Below are 18172 nucleotides of genomic sequence, written 5' to 3'. Positions count from 1 at the left end.
GGCGGGGGGTGCCCTGCCAAGTCCCCCCGCACCGCCCCCGCCCTGCTGGCAGCTCCTGGCCGCGCCGCGGCTCCTCGGGACTCCTGGAGGGGCGGCGGCGGGCGGGCGGACCCGCGCCGGGGCCACTAACGGCCTGTCACTGTCAGGCCTGCGGCGCCGCGGGCCGCGCCTGGCCAGGCCGGCCGGCACGAGACAGGGTGGGCAGGGCGCGTCCCCTACCTTGCTCTGGGGAGGGGGGACGGGAGCAGCGCAGAACTGAGGGGTCTCCTCCCAAGCGCCGGGGACGGGGCTCGAAACCGCGCCCCTCCTTCCTCCTCGCCTGTCGCCACGCCCCCCTCACCCTCACGGACCCGAGGCACGATCGGCGCAGGAGGGTTTACCCCCTGAACGAGTGCCTCAGTGATGCCGTCGCTGTCGTTGTCTTCGTCGCCGCTGCAACCGCCACGAACGCCGCGGAGGCCGGGCTTGAAAACATCTCCGGTCTCCGTCCGTCTCTCACCACAGCCTCCTCGCTCCCAGGACAGCGCCGCCCGGCGATTGGCTGCGACACAGGCACGTGACTCCGCGGGCACGGGACGGGCGGCGTGACCGCCCCGCCCCCAGCGCCTGCCCGCCCCTTCCGCCGGCCCCTCCCCGCTACCCCGCCGCTCTTTCAACTCTATGGAGAAGCTTCCCGAGCCGTGGGGCGGAGGAGTCGGAAGGTACCAAGTGAGAGGCGGCGGGGGTGCAGGCCGGAACTCCTGTCTAGTTGCTCGGACCTCACCGCACCCTTCCCAGTGTCGCCGTCTCCGTCCGCCGTCACCGGCCCGAAAACAGAGGGGGAACCTAGGGATGCGCAAGAAAGCAGCGCAGACTCCGCTGACGCTGCGGGGCCGGAGGGCTCTGAAGTCTCTTTTTGTCGCGACCATGGCAGTGGATGTGACTGGAAACTTCTGGAAATGGCGGCGGCGGCGAAGAGGCTGAACATAGGGTATTCACATGTTATTTTTGCAGGGCGGGTGGGCGAGTTTGTGAGGTCGAACCCGGAAAAATATGTCTAAAGGCAGAAGCAGGGTATCTGCCCCCTAAATTCTCAGCTGCGAACGGCTGGACGCGTCGGGGCCCCCATGTCCGCGCGGCAGTGCGCTTGCGCACCAGCGGGACAGCACCTGCACTGGAGCCCAGGGGACCCTGACGCGTGCCGGGACTTCGGCGGCGCACCGACGCGCCCGCCCTCACCTGCGCTAGGTGGGGCCCCAGTGCCAGTTCGAAAGTACATTAACGTGCACCTGTAGCGGGGACATCGTGAACCCCACAGTACGCTCTCTTCCATTCACACCTTCGAGTGACCTTTTTAGAGAAACAATTCTCTCCACATCCGAGATAATATTTCAGAGGGAACTGCTCAAGTACTGGAGAAGAGTGCGTGAGGAAAATTTACGGTCTGGGACTACCAGCAGCGGGTACTCTTATTTCTGGACGCTTTTTATTTACATCGAGGTTAGTCTGCGACAGTTTGTACATTCCTTTACTTAACCACCAAAGGAGTTACATAATCAGATGGAAACCATTTTATTCTGACTTACTTTTATTTACATCGAGGTTAATCTGCCACAGTTTGTACATGCCTTTATTTAACCACGAGAGGGGTTACATAATTGGACGGAAACCACCTCCCTCAATAATGGTCTCTAAACTACAGCACCTATTTATGACTTAATGGAGTTACAGATTTCTTTATGTCACTACAGATGATGTGACACTTTAGACTTGACACAAAGTTAAATCTCAACAAATTATGTAAAGCATAAACTTGCATTAATAATGATCACTTTTTCCCTTCCTAGTTTCCTGATTTCTCCCACCTATAAAACATTAGGTTCAATATGAAGAATAAGAGAGCACCTTAGGCTAGAGGTGGAATATTGTTACATATTTTTTTTTAAGATTTATCTGAGCAAGAGCGAGAGCTTACGGGTGGGGGGAGGGGCAGTGGGAGAGGGAGCCCCATGGAGGACCTGACCTGAAGGCAGATGCTTAACCCACTGAGCCACCCAGGTGCCCCTACTGTTACATTTAATATGGATATTTATGGCATGAAATACAAAGAAACCCACTAAAAATTTAACCAACTCACATCTCTTCAAGTCATTGAGTTCTCATTTAAATCATGGTCATTAGTATTGATGGCAATGGCAATTGCTATTTCTATAGCACTGCCTCACTTCAAAATTGAAAGGTAAGCGTGAATTTGCTGAAGTAAATTAGCCATAATTTATGGCAACAACTATATGTACAACCGTATTATTTAAAATTACTGAATATATGGGGCGCCTGGGTGGCTCAGTTGTTAAGCTTCTGCCTTCAACTCAAGTCACGGTCCCAGGGTCCTGGGATCGAGCCTGGCATGGGCTCCCTGCTTAGACGGGAAGCCTGCTTCTCCCTCTCCCACTCCCCCTGCTTGTGTGTGTCTGTCAAATAAATAAAATCTTAAAAAAAAAAAAAATAATAACTTAATATATGAAAGATTCCTAAGACAACTGTGTTCCAGGGCACTGTATTGACTACACTCAATGGGACAGCTGCAAAAAAAATTTCTTAATGTCCATATTAAGATTATATGGGCAAATTATAAATCAGCCACAATTTATTATTCAAAAGGAATAAATAATAATAATAACCTTAGGAAGGCAAGAGGAGCTAATTTTCCTTTTCAATGTGAAACTAGAAATATAAATCAAGAAATTATTATTATAGCTATTACAGATAGATGTCTCAAAAGAAGTCTGAAGAGAACAAGTTTATATCCACAAGCTAGTTGGTTAGTAAGCTAAGACTTTTAATTGCATAGCCCTGTCTTTTGTTGGCTCAAATCTTCAGCAAGTGGGTAAAATAAGTTTTCATAATAGTACTAATTAATTAAGGTCAAGGACCCCAAGCATTGAACCTCAGTCTTAGCCAAAGTTAAGCAGACACTTAAAACATGTATACAGTTGACTCTTGAACATGGGTTTGAACTGCATGGGTCTGCTCATATATGAAATTTTTTTTGATAAGTGAAGTAAGGTAGATGTACATTTTCTTTTCTGTAACTTTACTGTGAGAATTCAGTATATGATACATGTAACATAGAAAATGTGTTAATCAACTGTTTCTGTTACCAGTTAACAGTAGACTGTTAGTAGTTAAATTTTGAAGGGAGTTAAAAGTTACAGGAGGATTTTCAATTCGGAAAGAGGTGGGTTGGTGCCCCTACTACCCCGCCCCCCCAACGCGGGTCATTGTTTGAGTCAGCTGTATTTGATATCTGAATTAGAAGCCATTCTGCAAATTTTACCCTCTTACCAGCTTATTTAGTTCTTCACACCTTTATAATTAAGTTCTGCTACATTAAGTCCAGCTAAATCAGATCATTCAAAAAATCCTGCCATATTTCAGAAAGATGAATGTAATAAATGAAAAATGCAATCTCAGATCATAGCTTGTTATATGACTTAGTCTATACATATATAATGCCTCTGCAGCAAATACGCTTATAACTGTTATTATGTGTTGTTGGATTTTCTGGAGCAGTGGCCCCATCCAATTACAGCAAGTAACTGTGAGCAATCAGTAGTTTCCTCTAGCAACTTTTAGCAGTTGCTACCAAAAAACCGGTATTAGATTGTCAGTGGAGAGAATGATAAATTGTTTATTTTTGTCATTAAACAGCAGTAAGATTTCCTCCTCAAATACCCCCTTTTTAAAAAACAGCACAGAGTTAGGAATTGAGAAGAGGAAATGAGGGAGCAAGTGGTGGTAAACACACAAATGATGCCTACCTCTCCCTACAGGTTTGAGAAATAGGCCAGGTTTAGCTGTCATCTCTGAAAACGGGTAAGGAAATTTTAATCAGTGTGTTCATATACATTTTAAAACCATACTGGATTACTGTAATAAAATTTTACCTGCCAGGTGTTTTTAAAAGCTAATCAGAAAACTCATTAAAACCAGTATTATGTTAACACTGATCGGGTTTTTTAAGAAAAATAGGCAAAAAAACTAAGCAAGACTCAAAATCCTAATATATACTACTGCAATACAATGTAAGTGATGATCTAAGACCTACAGAATTTTTTTTTTTTTAAAGATTTTATTTATTTATTTGACAGAGAGAGAGAGACCGCGAGAGAGGGAACACTAGCAGGGGGAGTGGGAGAGAGAGAAGCAGGCTTCCTGCAGAGCAGGGAGCCCAATGCGGGACTCGATCCCAGAACCCTGGGATCATGACCTGAGCCGAAGGCAGATGCTTAACGACTGAGCCACCCAGGCGCCCCAGAATATGTTTTGATAATGGTATAACAGTATGCCTATAGTTATAATAATCTAAAATTAATTTTCTATTTCTAAAATAGTACATAAAAATTGATAATCGGTGCATATCCCTAATACATGTCTTTGTTTTTTCACCCAGTATTTGAAGTTTCCCCACTTCTAATTTTTCTTCTAATAAAAAAAAAAATTATGTCAAAGTAAGGCATTTTTATAAAAGTCAATAGGTCAGGAGGGCCCTAGGATAGAAGAGAGGCATTTTCATTGTGTTACCTTTCTATGCCACTTAAGAAATTATTGTTATTGTTTACCTTCTCAGGTAAAAAACAAAAACTGAATTTTAAAGATATTCTTAAAAATAATCATGTTTTTAAGCATCATAATTACTACTAGTGACTGGTTAGTCTGCCAGAAGAACAAGGCCAAACAATGACTTTGAGAAATCCTGAAACGATTGATTTAGATTTATCCCTGCATTAAAGCTATTAATTTTTTTTCAACTTGCAAAACTAATGCACCATAGCTAGTTTCTTGAATGTATATAATACACAGGTTTACCCTTTGTTTGAAGTTGACATATGCATTCAACTGAAGAATGTATTTTGCATATCGACTGTTCTTTCCAACTCAGATTGTACTTCCAGTCTCTTTGCCCAGTTTCTATATACTTGCAGTATACAATAACCAAGTGCCTTCCTTTTATAAAAATGATAAACAATACTTCTAGAGACTACTGTATCCTCCTTACACCTCTGCTTGAGGTGTCACTTACCAGTTGGAAATGTAGTTAACAATTATGTGCTGTAAATCTAAAAATGTTTAAAGGGAAGACTAACATAAACAAGGTCTATAGAAAGATCATGTTAAGACTTGGCTTTAAAGATGGAAAAGCAAAATATATGTGAAATTTGACAGTTTTTACTTCACAATAATCTAATATTATGGATAAAAGTGACCTGGCAGTTGAAAATGGATGACACTGGAGTGACTGTTAACTACATTATGAACTAATGTCTTCATAGTTAGCCAGAGATAGCAAAAGACTAAAATGGTACTCCGAAGTTTCAACATGACATTTATATAGCAAGTTGCTAGGTATACACCATGAAATGAACAAATAATATAAAAAGTTTATGTATATAGGAGATTCATTTTTATTTCTCCAGTGACAATATTCACAGTTGAATGTAAATTAAAGTCCTGCTTGGACACCAAAGCCAGGTCCTTTGGGTGGTTCAGTCAAAGACGTAAGACCTCCAGCTGGCTCACAAGAGAAGCGTCCACTCCTGAAAAGAGCAAGTAACATTAAACTATTAATGATTACCATTTATAAATCTGTACTTAAAAAAATAGTTGTTACTTCACAACAGCCCAGTTAAGTAACTATTTTTCATCCAAGATTGCATGGATTATTTAATTCAAATATTTCAACTGCTGCAAGATTTTCAAAAGTTAAATATGAAAACGGACATACCAAAACTCACCATAAATATGAAAAATATAAAAGTAACACTACTAGTTCCATTTAGTGAGCAGTGTACATACATTATTAGCTCATTTACTCTTTACAACAATGCCATGAGTCAAGTAATACTGGCCTTATTTTACAGATACAGAAACGAAGGCTTAGGGGATTCACCATCTGTCCAAGGATCAGAGCTAAGAACTATAAGAAAATAACACAGGCCCAGGAACATTTTTAAAAATCATGCTTTAGGGGCGCCTGGGTGGGTCAGTCGGTTAAGCATCTGACTCGTGATTTCGGCTCAGGTCATGATCTCAGGGTTGTGGGATGGAGCCCTGCATTGGGCTCAGCGTGAAGTCCGCTTGAGATTCTCTCCCTCTCTCTAAAATAAATAAATAGGGGCACCTGGGTGGCTCAGTGGGTTAAGCGGCTGCCTTCGGCTCAGGTCACGATCCCAGTGTCCTGGAATCAAGCCCCGCATCGGGCTCCTTGCTTAGCAGAGAGCCTGCTTCCCCCTCTCCCTCTGCCTGCCGCTCCCCCTGCTTGTGCTCTCTCTCTCTCTGTCAAATAAATAAATAAAATCTTAAAAAAAAAATTAAAATTAAAAAATAAAATAAATCTTTTTTAAAAATCATGTTTTAATAAACTAGAGCATTACATTTATTCTTTTTATATTTGAATTTTATTTAGACTGAGATCCACAATCACAGTGAACAGAAGAAAATACAGACTTATACATTATATTTGGAAATAAACAGTAATTAAAGGAAATGGGAATTTGAAGACTTAGGAGGGGTGTTCCTTAGAGGCACTGAAAACAAAGTATATTGGTATTCATATTTTTAAAAGCAATATTAGTAGTATTAATTTTTCAAAAACAGGTTCCAGACCAGAGTAGCTACCCACAGCCACAAAGAAAACAGGAACAGGTCCTTAGGTAGGAATCTATGAAGAGGGGTAAGCAGAGAGGTAGAAGAACCTGTCTTTTGTTCACCCCCACACATACTTTCCCAGGTAATCACTCACCTCTGCCCCTGTCTGACCTCTGTTGCTAGAGCCCAGGCTCACACCCACTCCTATTTTGCCCTTCCTATTTCCTGGCTTTGTTAATTTACCTGTTCCTGCCACAGATTTCAGCTGAAGAATTGTTCAATTTACATCTTTTTACTCCTTCTTGCTTTGCCCTTCACATTCTGTCATCAATCTTACAAGATTCTTTTTAGAGCCCCAGGAAATCATTTTTTGTTCAGGGGACAGGACAGGGATACCACATAATCATTTTAAGATCTTTCAAGCTATTACGTTACACAATGCAAGTAACTAAGTAGTGTATTGTAATGAAGAGTGCCTACAAAGTCAGAAATTAATTAATATATTTGCATTATAGGTTCACTACGAAAACCAGATCAAAAAACAGTTACTGTGAACTATCTGTCTGAATCTAAAATTACATAATGTAGGGTAAGTGGCAAAATGGTATCTAAACTTAATAAAAAACAGTATTTGGCTTTGTAATTTTTTTATGTTAACTAATAACACAGGTATACTTGCTTTTTGACTGCTAATGAAATAATGAAATTATTTTGGAGGACCTTTCTTCCCCTTTAGTAGGTTCCCTCTATGGTTTAAGCTCAACTACCTTCTTTACCAACACAAAGGATTCACTTAGGAAGATTATAAAAACTGAGGTTTTGAGAACAATAAATGGGAGAATTAATCACGCACACTGCCTGAACTCTTCAAGGAATTGTGGACTTTTGTATAAGGAAGTAATTTCAAGAGTAATCTGGTCTATTTTCCTAAAGTTCGTTCCATGCAATTACAGTCCCATGATCTACACTTCGGGGGGTGGGGGGGGGGGGGGGGAGTTTCAATGGCCTTTTATGTCTGCCTGCAAACTTTCTCCTTCCCTCACCCTTCACAAAATGCACATTAAAATGCTATAAAGGCTGTAAAGTCCACAGATTGTGTTTCATCTATAAATCTTATAACTTTCCCCTCATTTTATCTGTAAATATGCATCAGACACCAGAGGCAGTGATCTAGCCCTTCCATTCACAATTTACACTAGGGTTTTCACTTCATAAAAAACAAAAAATGATTCGCCTCAAGTGTTATGCTTAAAATGCCATCTATTAATTACCTTGTTCTTATTACAACTCAAAAGGTAAATCTGGTTTTTTAGCCATTCCAACACTACTTGTACATTCATCATTTTAACTCATTTGCATTCTAGAAAACTTGGCCTTTCTGTACATCAGGCTTAGAAGTACTTTTAAAGAAAAGCTACTTTATGAAAGATTAGTGCTTATCTTTTTAATATTGCTAAGATATACCCACCACTGCCCTCTACCTTTACTATAAAAAAACAAAAGTGACTTTACAGTCTAGAGTTATCCATAAGCAACCACCTATATTTTCTTTACACATCATATTATCTGTATCCCATAGAATTCTGCAAAAAGGTATCTTTATAAAACTAAATATGAAGAATTCAAATTGGACTTAAAATTAGTTTTAGTTAACCATACTAAAAAAAACTTCTACCTTTTAATTAGTAATTTCAAAGCAGGTTAAGTAATTTCAGGTTAAGTAATTTCAAAGCAGGTTAAGAAGTTATTTTTGGTACTTAAAAGAAAATGAAAATAACAATCTCAGCATAAATATTTAATGTCAAAATAAAGCACTGCCTTACCATCAGTTTAATACTTCCTTTCTACCCATCATTTACCAAAAACATAAAAAAACAGTTCTGAACCACACAGAGACATGAATCTTTTCCTGATTTTGGCCAGGGTAGACCTGGTAATGATACTCAGAAATCAGGTACTGCTGAACCAGTTTAATTTCTCCGGTTATTCAAGGACTCACAATGAGCACCTCCTTTACATATGTGAGCAAATTGCTTTATTATATAAATAGTAATAAAAAAAGAATTAGCCAGCTTTGGTTAATTTAAAGTATAGCTATAATAATATTTTGGAGTATAACTATAATTATATTTTGGTTACTACTATCATTGCAGTCTCTTTCATTACACTATATATCCAAAAAACTTGAAGGAGAGGAAAAGTTTTTGTCTTCTGATGCTGGGAAGACATTCTAGAACTACCATGTCCAAATACAGTCTCTACAGACACCACTTGTAGATGCTCTGCAATTACTGAAAAGTAAGTAGATTTACCTTTTTATTTTTTTAAAGATTTATTTATTTTAGAGGGATAGCATGGTGGGGGGAGGAGCAGAGGGAGAGAGAGAATCCTCAAGCAGTCTCCCCACTGAGCACAGAGCCTGACTTGGGGCTCCATCCCAGGACCCTGAGATCATGACCTGCGCTGAAACCAAGTGTAGGATGCCCCTCAACTGACTGAGCCACCCAGGTGCCCCTATCTCTATTTTTTAAATAAGAGGGGCTACAAAGGAAATAAAAATAGGTTCAGAAACCAATAATTCTAAAGTTTTTTCGCTCAAATCTAGAACACTCAAAAAAATCCCAGTGAAGAACTATTTACAATTACTGACAAGCAACATACCTATTTAAAAATGCTTAACTGTGGTACTTAGTTAACTGTTTTATTAATGTTAAAATACAATGATGTTATAGTATCCTATGTTAAGAACACCAACAAACTAATTTCACCCCCAGTAATCTCATCCAGCCTTACGGCTTTAAATACCATCTATAATAATTGATGAATCCCCAATTCGTATTTCCAGTCCTAATCTATTTCCTAAATTCCAGGTTCAAATATACCTTTCAGCATTCTACCATGGATGTCTAGGAGGCATCGCAACTTTAACCTGTCCCAAAGTGACTTTTCTTCTCCAAACTTGCTGTACCCCAAATTTCCTTTTTTAGTTAAAGGAACCATTGAGGTGCTCAGACCAAAAAGCTAGAAATCACTCATAATTCCTCTGCCCCACAACATGCACTAAATTTTAAACTATTCTCCACACAGTAACTAGCACAATAATTTTAACAAGATTACACATCATTTCCTGCTTTTTGAAAACACTCCTACAACAGCTTTTATTATATTTAGCATTCAAATCAAATTATGTTATCTGGGCCCCTATCTACCTCTTGAGAGAGTACACAGAACTGCTATTTATTACCAAGAGCAGGAAAACATTTAAAACAGGAATAAAGGGCACATTATAGTTCTTTTAATACACTGAAATACTATATGGCCATTAAACCCTACACATGTATTGAGAGAAGGAAAATTATACGGCATAAACAGAAAAAAACATAAAGGGCTTACAACTACATAAAACTACAAACATTTGCTAGTATTACAAAAAAAATTCTGAGCAATATAAGCACTTAGAAATGGAATAGGGGTTTGTTTAGCAGCAAAAGTTCAGGTTCATAACTGAAAGAAAAGTAATTAGTATAACACAACTGCAGGATGGGAGCAACCTGGATGAAGTGTTGGAAGTTAAAAAAGATCTAAGCATTCTAACTGACTATAAGTGCAATTATTGGTGAAATGTACCTGAAGTGAGAGTTGATGTAATTAGGCTGCATTATTATAAGCATAATGTCTAGAACAAAGAAGATAGTCCCACAATGCTCTGCACCGCTCAGTACGTATCTCAAATACTGTGATTAGTGGAAGTATCAAAAAAGTCAGCCAGAAAAGCTACAGAAGAGGGAAACCAAAACTATGTCATAATAAAGAAAAAAATGGAACAACGGTAGACATTAATTCTGAGAAAAAGATTTGGGGAAGAGAAGACACCTATTTTAAGTAAAGGAAGAGCTATCATTTAGAAGAGGTATAAAAGTTATGTCAGTTCAAAGGGCAGAACTGGACATGTAGGTGGAAATTAGAGGGAGACAAACTTTGGGTCAATCTTCTGACAAAGAGTATGACCTTTAAACAGAACAGATTTTTATTTGTAGTAAATTCCCCTTCTCTATAAATATTCAAGTAGATACCAGATGATTATCTGAGAGGATTTTAGAGGGAAAAAAATAGTTGCTTTAGATGACAGGTTGCTTTCAATACTATCCAAAGATCCTGACAACTCCTGACAACTCCAAAGCTCCAACAACTTAGGGGATAATTTTTTTTTTTTTTTTTTTTTTTTTTTTTTTGAGAGAGGGAGAGGGGGGTGACTAGGGGTTGAGGGAAAGGGTGAGAGAGAATCTTAACTCCACACTGGAATGGAGGGCTCGATCTCACAACCCTGAGATCATGACCTGAGCTGAAATCAATGCTTAATTTACTGAGCCACCCAGGTGCCCCTTAAGGGATAAAATTTTAATTTTTTTTTTTAATTTTTAAAAAAGATTTTATTTGACAGAAAGAGAGAGAGCACAAGCAAGGGGAGCTGCAGGGAGAGGGAGAAGCAGGCTCCCCACTGAGCAGGGAGTCCGATGGGGGACTCAATCCCAGGACCCTGGGATCATGACCTGAGCTGAAGGCAGACACTTAACTGACTGAGCCACCCACACACCCCTAGGGATAAAATTTTTTAAATTAAGTTTACATTAGGTTAAGCCATTAAAATTTATTGTATAGAAATAAAAGCATACCTTGGCCCAGGTTTTGGAATTTTGCCAGCTTTGAGCTCATCAATAATTTCTTCAATATCCTTAGGTGTCAGATCCTCCTAGAATAAAAAATTAAAAGTCATATTAAAATTACTTCCTACTACTGAAATCTGTATAAATACCTAATATCAATTAGCTTATTGTTTTTCTGTCTTTCTCAGCTCCCAAGTTAGTCACCAAGGTAGCAGTAACTGATTAACTCCTATATATAGTATATACTGTTAAATGTAGTATGCAAGAAGACCTGTGGCTGAAGAGGCAATACACAGTAGTACTTTCAAGTGAAAGAGTTCTGCATTTTGAGTCCTGACTCCAACATTTAACAGCTAGTAATCTTTTTTTTTTTTTAAAGATTTTTATTTATTTATTTGAGAGAGAGAGACTGAGAGAGAGAGCACATGAGAGGGGGAGGGTCGGGAGGGTCAGAGGGAGAAGCAGACTCCCTGCCGAGCAGGGAGCCCGATGCGGGACTCGATCCAGGGACTCCAGGATCATGACCTGAGCCAAAGGCAGTCGCTTAACCAACTGAGCCACCCAGGCGCCCTTAACAGCTAGTAATCTTAAATAAGTTATTCAGCCTCCTTAAGTTTGTTTATTCACTTATAAACGTACTTCAAGAATGTTTTTGAGGATTCAGTGAGAAAATACATAAAACAGAACAGTGCCATGACACATGCTCAACAAATGCTATGTCCTTGAAGAACAGTGAGGTACAAACAGCAATTAGCACCAGCAGTCATAATAACGTAAAAGTAGATGCCTAACATCTCTAAAGATAAAATACTCTCATGATATCTTCTTTCCCATGTAAAATTCACTGTTTCCAAATTCACTTAATTTTTTAACAGAAAGGTAAAAGAAATTATTTTTGGAACGTATCTTAATGACCCTGACCCTCCAGTCCCCATTTCAGTGAGAGCAGCTCTATATTTTATACACTATGTACCTGTGTAAAATTTTTACCTCAAGAAATGGTTCTGGTATTTAAAATAATAAATACAGTTGAAACACACAGATACACATGCCCATGTGCCTAGCTGCACCCTAAGTTTAATCAAAGAGAGTCAAAATAGAATGGGTATGATTAAACTAAAAGAAAAATGCCTAAACCATACTCCTACTCCCTCTCTAAAACTGTTAAGTACTTAAGAAAATGTTTTATAGGACTCTGATACTATGCTAGAGAAATCGTGATTCAGCACTGCATTTCCAGTGCCTCACCACACAGAAGTTCTTTAATATTTGTTCAATGCTTAAACATTTATAAAAATAAAACACTGCTTTCAAACTGCTTAGGGTTCAACAAATGTTCAGAACCTCATAGCTAAAAGGAATCGTTAAGTCATCTAATGATTTTATCTCCCCCAACTTTTTATTATGAAAATTTAAAAACTATACATGAATACCCATATTCCTACTACCTGTATTCAACAACCCAGGACACTGCAGTATACCAGCACAGACAGAAACGGAGATAGCTGGCCTGGAGAGTTCACTGAAGAACAGTCTGCGATCTCTCCGCTCTGAGGCAGACGGTTGGAAACGGTCTCTCGTGCTCTGACTCTCGGAAGAGACTCGGATAGCTGCCAGAGAACAAAAGCCCCAAAAAACCGGTTTCCACTGAGCCTATCCCCAGCCACAGGGAGCAGGGCAACTCTGCCCAAACAGGGTTGCCTGAGTAACAGCGCGGCAGGCCCCTCCCCAAGAAGACAGGCTGGGAAAACAAGAGACCAGCAATCCTAAATTCCCTAGAAAACAGGTGCATCTTGCTTGGGTTGTGGTCAATAAAATTTGGACTCTATACATTCCCTCAACCACCCCTCAACAGAATGACTAGGAGGAGGAACCCCCAAAACAGGAAAGACTCAGAGACTATGACTTATGCCACAGATTTACAAATAGATTCAGATATAACCAAGATGTTGGAGATGGAATTCAGGCTAGCAATTGTGAAGACGAAAGCTAGGATGGAGAAATCGATTAATGGCAACATAGAGTCTCTAAGGGCAAGAAATGAAAACTGAATTGGCAGAACTTAAAAATGCTATCAATGAGATCCAATCTAATCTAGATCATCTAACAGCTAGGGTAAGCGAGACAGAAGAACAAATTAGTGATTTAGAAGAACAATTAATAGACAAGAAGGGAAAAGAGGAGGCCAGGGAAAAACAACTCAGAATCCATGAAAATAGAATCAGAGAAATAAGTGACACCATGAAGCGTTCCAATGTCAGAATAATTGGAATCCCTGAAGGGATGGAGAAAGCGAGGACCAGAAGATATATTTGAGCAAATCGTATCTGAGAACTTCCCTAATCCAGGGAATGAAACAAACATTCGTGTCCTAGAGGCAGAGAGGACCCCTCCCAAGATCAAGGAAAACAGGCCCACACCCCAGAATGTAATAGTAAAACTTGCAAATCTTAGAACCCATCTTAAGGGCAGTTAGGGGGAAGAGATCCCTTACGTACAGAGGGAGGAACATCAGAATAACGTCAGACCTATCCACAGAGACCTGGCAAGCCAGAAAGGGCTGCAAGACATATTCAGGGTACTAGATGAGAAGAACATGCAGCCAAGAATACTTTTTCCGGCAAGGCTGTCATTTAGAATGGATGGAGAGATGCAGAGCTTCCAAGACCGGCAGAAACTGAAAGAATATGTGACCACTAAGCTGGCCTTGCAAGAAATATTAAGGGGGGTTCTATAAAAGGAGAAAGACCCCAAGAGTGATATACAACAGAAATTTACAGGGACAATCTATAAAAACAACGTCTTCACAGGCAACATGATGACAATTAATTCATATCTTTCAATAATCACTCTCAACCTAAATGACCTAAATGCTCCCGTAAACGGCACAGGCTTGTAGACTGGATAAAAAGTACCCATCCATATGCTGTCTACAACAGACTCATTTTGAACCTAAAGATACATCCAGACTGAAAGTGAAGGGATGGAGATCCATCTTCCATGCCAACGGACCTCAAAAGAAAGCTGGGATAGCAATTCTTATATCAGACAAATAAGATTTTAAACTAAAGACTGTAGTAAATATCTATGCCCCCAACATGGGAGCAGCCATCTACATAAGCCAACTGTTAACCAAAATAAAGAATCATATTGATAACAATACGTTAATTGTAGGAGACCTCAATACTCCACTCTCAGGAATGGACAGATCATCTAAGCAGAAAATCAACAAAGAAACAAGAGCTTTGAATGACACACTGGACCAGATGGACCTCATAGATATATACAGAACATTCCACCCTAAAACAACAGAATACTCATTCTTCTCGAGCGCACACGGAACTTTCTCCAGAACAGACCACATACTGGGTCACAAATCAGGTCTCAACCGATACCAAAAGACTGAGATTATTCCCTGCATATTCTCAGACCACAATGCTCTGAAACTGGAACTCAATCACAAGAAAAAATTTGGCAGAAATTCAAACACTTGGAAGCTAAAGACCACTCTGCTCAAGAATGTTTGGGTCAACCAGGAAATCAAAGAAGAACTTAAACAATTCATGGAAATCAATGAGAACGAAAACACATCGGTCCATAACCTATGGGATACTGCAAAGGCAGTCCTAAGGGGGAAATACATAGCCATCCAAGCCTCACTCAAAAAAATAGAAAAATCCGGAATTCACCGACTAACTACACCTTAAAGAACTAGAGAAAAAGCAACAAACGATGCCTAAGCCATGCATTAGAAGAGAAATAATTAAGATTACAGCACAGATCAATGAATTAGGAACCAGAAACACAGTAATCAGATCAACAAAACTAGAAGCTGGTTCTTTGAAAGAATTAATAAGACTGATAAACCACTGGCCAGACTTATCCAAAAGAAAAGAGAAAGGACCCAAATTAACAACATTGTGAATGAAAGGGGAGAGATCACAACTAACATCAAGGAAATAGAAACAATTATTAGAAATTATTATCAACAACTATATGCCAACAAATTGAGCAACCTGGAAGAAATGGATGCCTTCCTGGAAACCTATAAACTCCCAAGACTGAAACAGGAAGAAATTGACAACCTGAATAGGCCAATAACCAGTAACAAGATTGAAGCAGTGATCAAAAACCTCCCAAAAAAAACGAGAGACCAGGGCCTGACGGATTCCCTGGGGAATTCTACCAAACATTCAAAGAAGAAATAATACCTATTCTCCTGAAGCTGTTTCAAAAAATAGAAACAGAAGGAAAGCTTCCAGACTCATTCTATGAGGCCAGCATTACCTTAATCCCCAAACCAGGCAAAGACCCCATCAAAAAGGAGAATTTCAGACTGATATCCCTGATGAATATGGATTCCAAAATCCTCAACAAAATCCTAGCTAATAGGATCCAACAATACATTAAAAGGATCATCTACCACGACCAAGTGGGATTTATCCCCGGGATGCAAGGGTGGTTCAACATTCGCAAATCAATCAATGTGATAGAACACATTAATAAGAGGAGAGAGAAGAACCATATGGTCCTCTCAACTGACGCAGAAAAAGCGTTTGACAAAAATACAACATCCTTTCCTGATTAAAACTCTTCAGAGCATAGGGATAGAGGAAACATTTCTCAATTTCATAAAATCCATCTATGAAAAACCCACAGCAAATATCATCCTCAATGAGGAAAAGCTGAGAGCCTTTCCCTTAAGATCAGGAACATGACAAGGATGCCCACTCTCACCACTATTGCTGAACATAGTACTAGAAGTCCTAGCAACAGCAATCAAACAAAAAGAAATAAAAGGTATTCAAATTGGCAAAGAAGAAGTCAAACGCTCTCTCTTCACAGATGACATGATGCTTTATGTGGAAAATCCCAAAAGACTCCACCCCCAAATTACTAGAACTCATACAGCAATTCAGTAATGTGGCAGGATACAAAATCAATGCACAGAAATCAGTTGCTTTCTTATACACTAACAATGCCACTGTAGAAAGAGAAATTAGAGAAACGATTCCACTTACATTAGCACCAAAAACCGTAAGATACCTAGGAATAAACCTAACCAAAGAGGTAAAGGAACTACAGAGCACTCATGAAAGAAATTGAAGACACGAAAAGATGGAAAAATATTCCATGCTCATGGATCGGAAGAATAAACATTGTTAAAATGTCTATGCTGCCCAGAGCAATCTATACCTTCAATGCCATCCCGATCAAAATTCCAATGACATTTTTCAGAGTGCTGGAACAACAATCCTAAAATTTGTATGGCATCTGAAAAGACCCTAAATCGCCAAGGAAATGTTGAAAAACAAAGCTGGGGGCATACGTTGCCTGATTTCAAGCTATATTACAAAGCAGTGATCACCAAGACAGCATGGTACTGGCACAAAAACAGACATACAGACCAATGGAACAGAATAGAGAGCCCTGATATGGACCCTCAACTCTATGGTCAAATAATCTTTGACAAAGCAGGAAAAAATATGCAATGGAAAAAAAGACAGTCTCTTCAATAAATGGTGCTGGGGAAATTGGACAGCCACATGCAGAAGAATGAAACTCGACCATTCTCTAACACCATACACAAAGATAAACTCAAAATGAATGAAAGACCTCAATATGAGACAGGAATCCATCAAAATCCTAAGGCAGTAACCACTTTGACATCAGCCACAGCAACTTCTTTGAAGATTTATCTCCAAAGGCTAGTGAAACAAAAGCAAAAATGAACTTTTGGGACTTCATCAAGATAAAATGCTTCTGCACAGCAAAGGAAACAGTCAACAAAACAAAGAGGCAACCCACAAAATGGGAGAAGATATTTGCAAATGACACTACAGATAAAGGGCTGGTATCCAAGATCTATAAAGAACTTCTCAAACTCAACACCCAAAAAACAAATAATCAAGTCAAAAAGTGGGCAGAAGATATGAAAAGACACTTCTCTGAAGAAGACATACAAATGGCTAACAGACACATGAAAAAATGTTCATCATCATTAGCCATCAGGGAATCAAAACCACACTGAGATACCACCTTACACCAGTTAGAATGGCCAAAATGGACAAGGCAAGAAACAACAAATGTTGGAGAGGTTGTGGAGGTTCCTCAAAAAATTAAAAATAGAGCTACCCTATGACCCAGCAATTGCACTACTGGGTATTTACCCCAAAGACACAGATGTAGTGAAAAGAAGGGCCATATGCACCCCAATGTTCATAGCAGCTATGTCCACAATAGCCAAACTGTGGAAAGAGCCGAGATGCCCTTCAACAGATAAATGGATAAAGATGTGGTCTGTATATACAATGGAATATTACTCAGCCATCAGAAAGGATGAATACCCAACTTTTACATCAACATGGATGGGACTCGAGGAGATTATGCTAAGTGAAATAAGTCAAGCAGAGAAAGTCAAATTATTATATGGTTTCACTTATTTGTGGAACATAAGGAATAGCATGGAGGACATTAGGAGAAGGAAGGGAAAAATGAACAGTGGGAAATCGGAGGAAGAGATGAACCATGAGAGACTATGGACTCTGAGAAACAAAGTGAGGGTTCTAGAGGGGAGGGGGGTGGTGGGATGAGTTAGCCTTGTGATGGGTATTAAGGGGGGGCACATACTGCATGGAGCACTGGGTGTTATACGAAAACAATGAATCATGGAACACTACATCAAAAACTAATGATGTACTGTATGGTGACTAACATAATGTAATAAAATTAAATTAAGAAAAAAAAAAAAGAAAACCTAGGAAGACAAGTGGAACACCAAGCAAACCTCGTTTCAGAGTTTCATAGCCCAAAGGGTCAAGGGACAAACCTGCAGGCTATAGGACACATACCAAACACACAAAGTTAAGACCCTAAAAGGT

General features: G+C 39.7%; 2 protein-coding genes across 7 annotated transcripts in view; both read right to left on the bottom strand.

The window, feature by feature from the left end:
• Positions 1-519, bottom strand: part of ANKRD12 (ankyrin repeat domain 12) — a 123870-nt gene extending 123351 nt beyond the window's left edge. For 3 of the 6 annotated variants that reach the window (XM_078060586.1, XM_036092504.2, XM_036092506.2), the window contains exon 1: positions 220-518. The gene's annotated coding sequence lies outside the window, so the exon portion shown is untranslated. Of the gene's footprint in view, positions 1-219 lie in introns of all 6 variants that reach the window. The other 3 variants (XM_078060590.1, XM_078060587.1, XM_078060588.1) reach the window with 3 other exon arrangements.
• A 4901-nt stretch (positions 520-5420) lies between these two features.
• The window catches only part of NDUFV2 (NADH:ubiquinone oxidoreductase core subunit V2), a 36149-nt gene continuing 23397 nt past the window's right edge, over positions 5421-18172 (bottom strand). Inside the window, exons 7-8 of the mRNA XM_036092509.2 lie at positions 11301-11377; positions 5421-5576 (exon numbers count right to left, since the gene is read on the bottom strand). Coding sequence (XP_035948402.1) covers positions 5483-5576; positions 11301-11377 — 171 coding nt within the window. The 3' untranslated portion in view covers positions 5421-5482. The remainder of the gene's footprint in view (positions 5577-11300; positions 11378-18172) is intronic.

This window comes from Halichoerus grypus, chromosome 13 (assembly GCF_964656455.1).
Source record: "Halichoerus grypus chromosome 13, mHalGry1.hap1.1, whole genome shotgun sequence".
In the NCBI taxonomy this organism is placed as follows: Eukaryota; Metazoa; Chordata; class Mammalia; order Carnivora; family Phocidae; genus Halichoerus; species Halichoerus grypus.
This window is presented reverse-complemented; position numbering and strand designations above follow the sequence as displayed.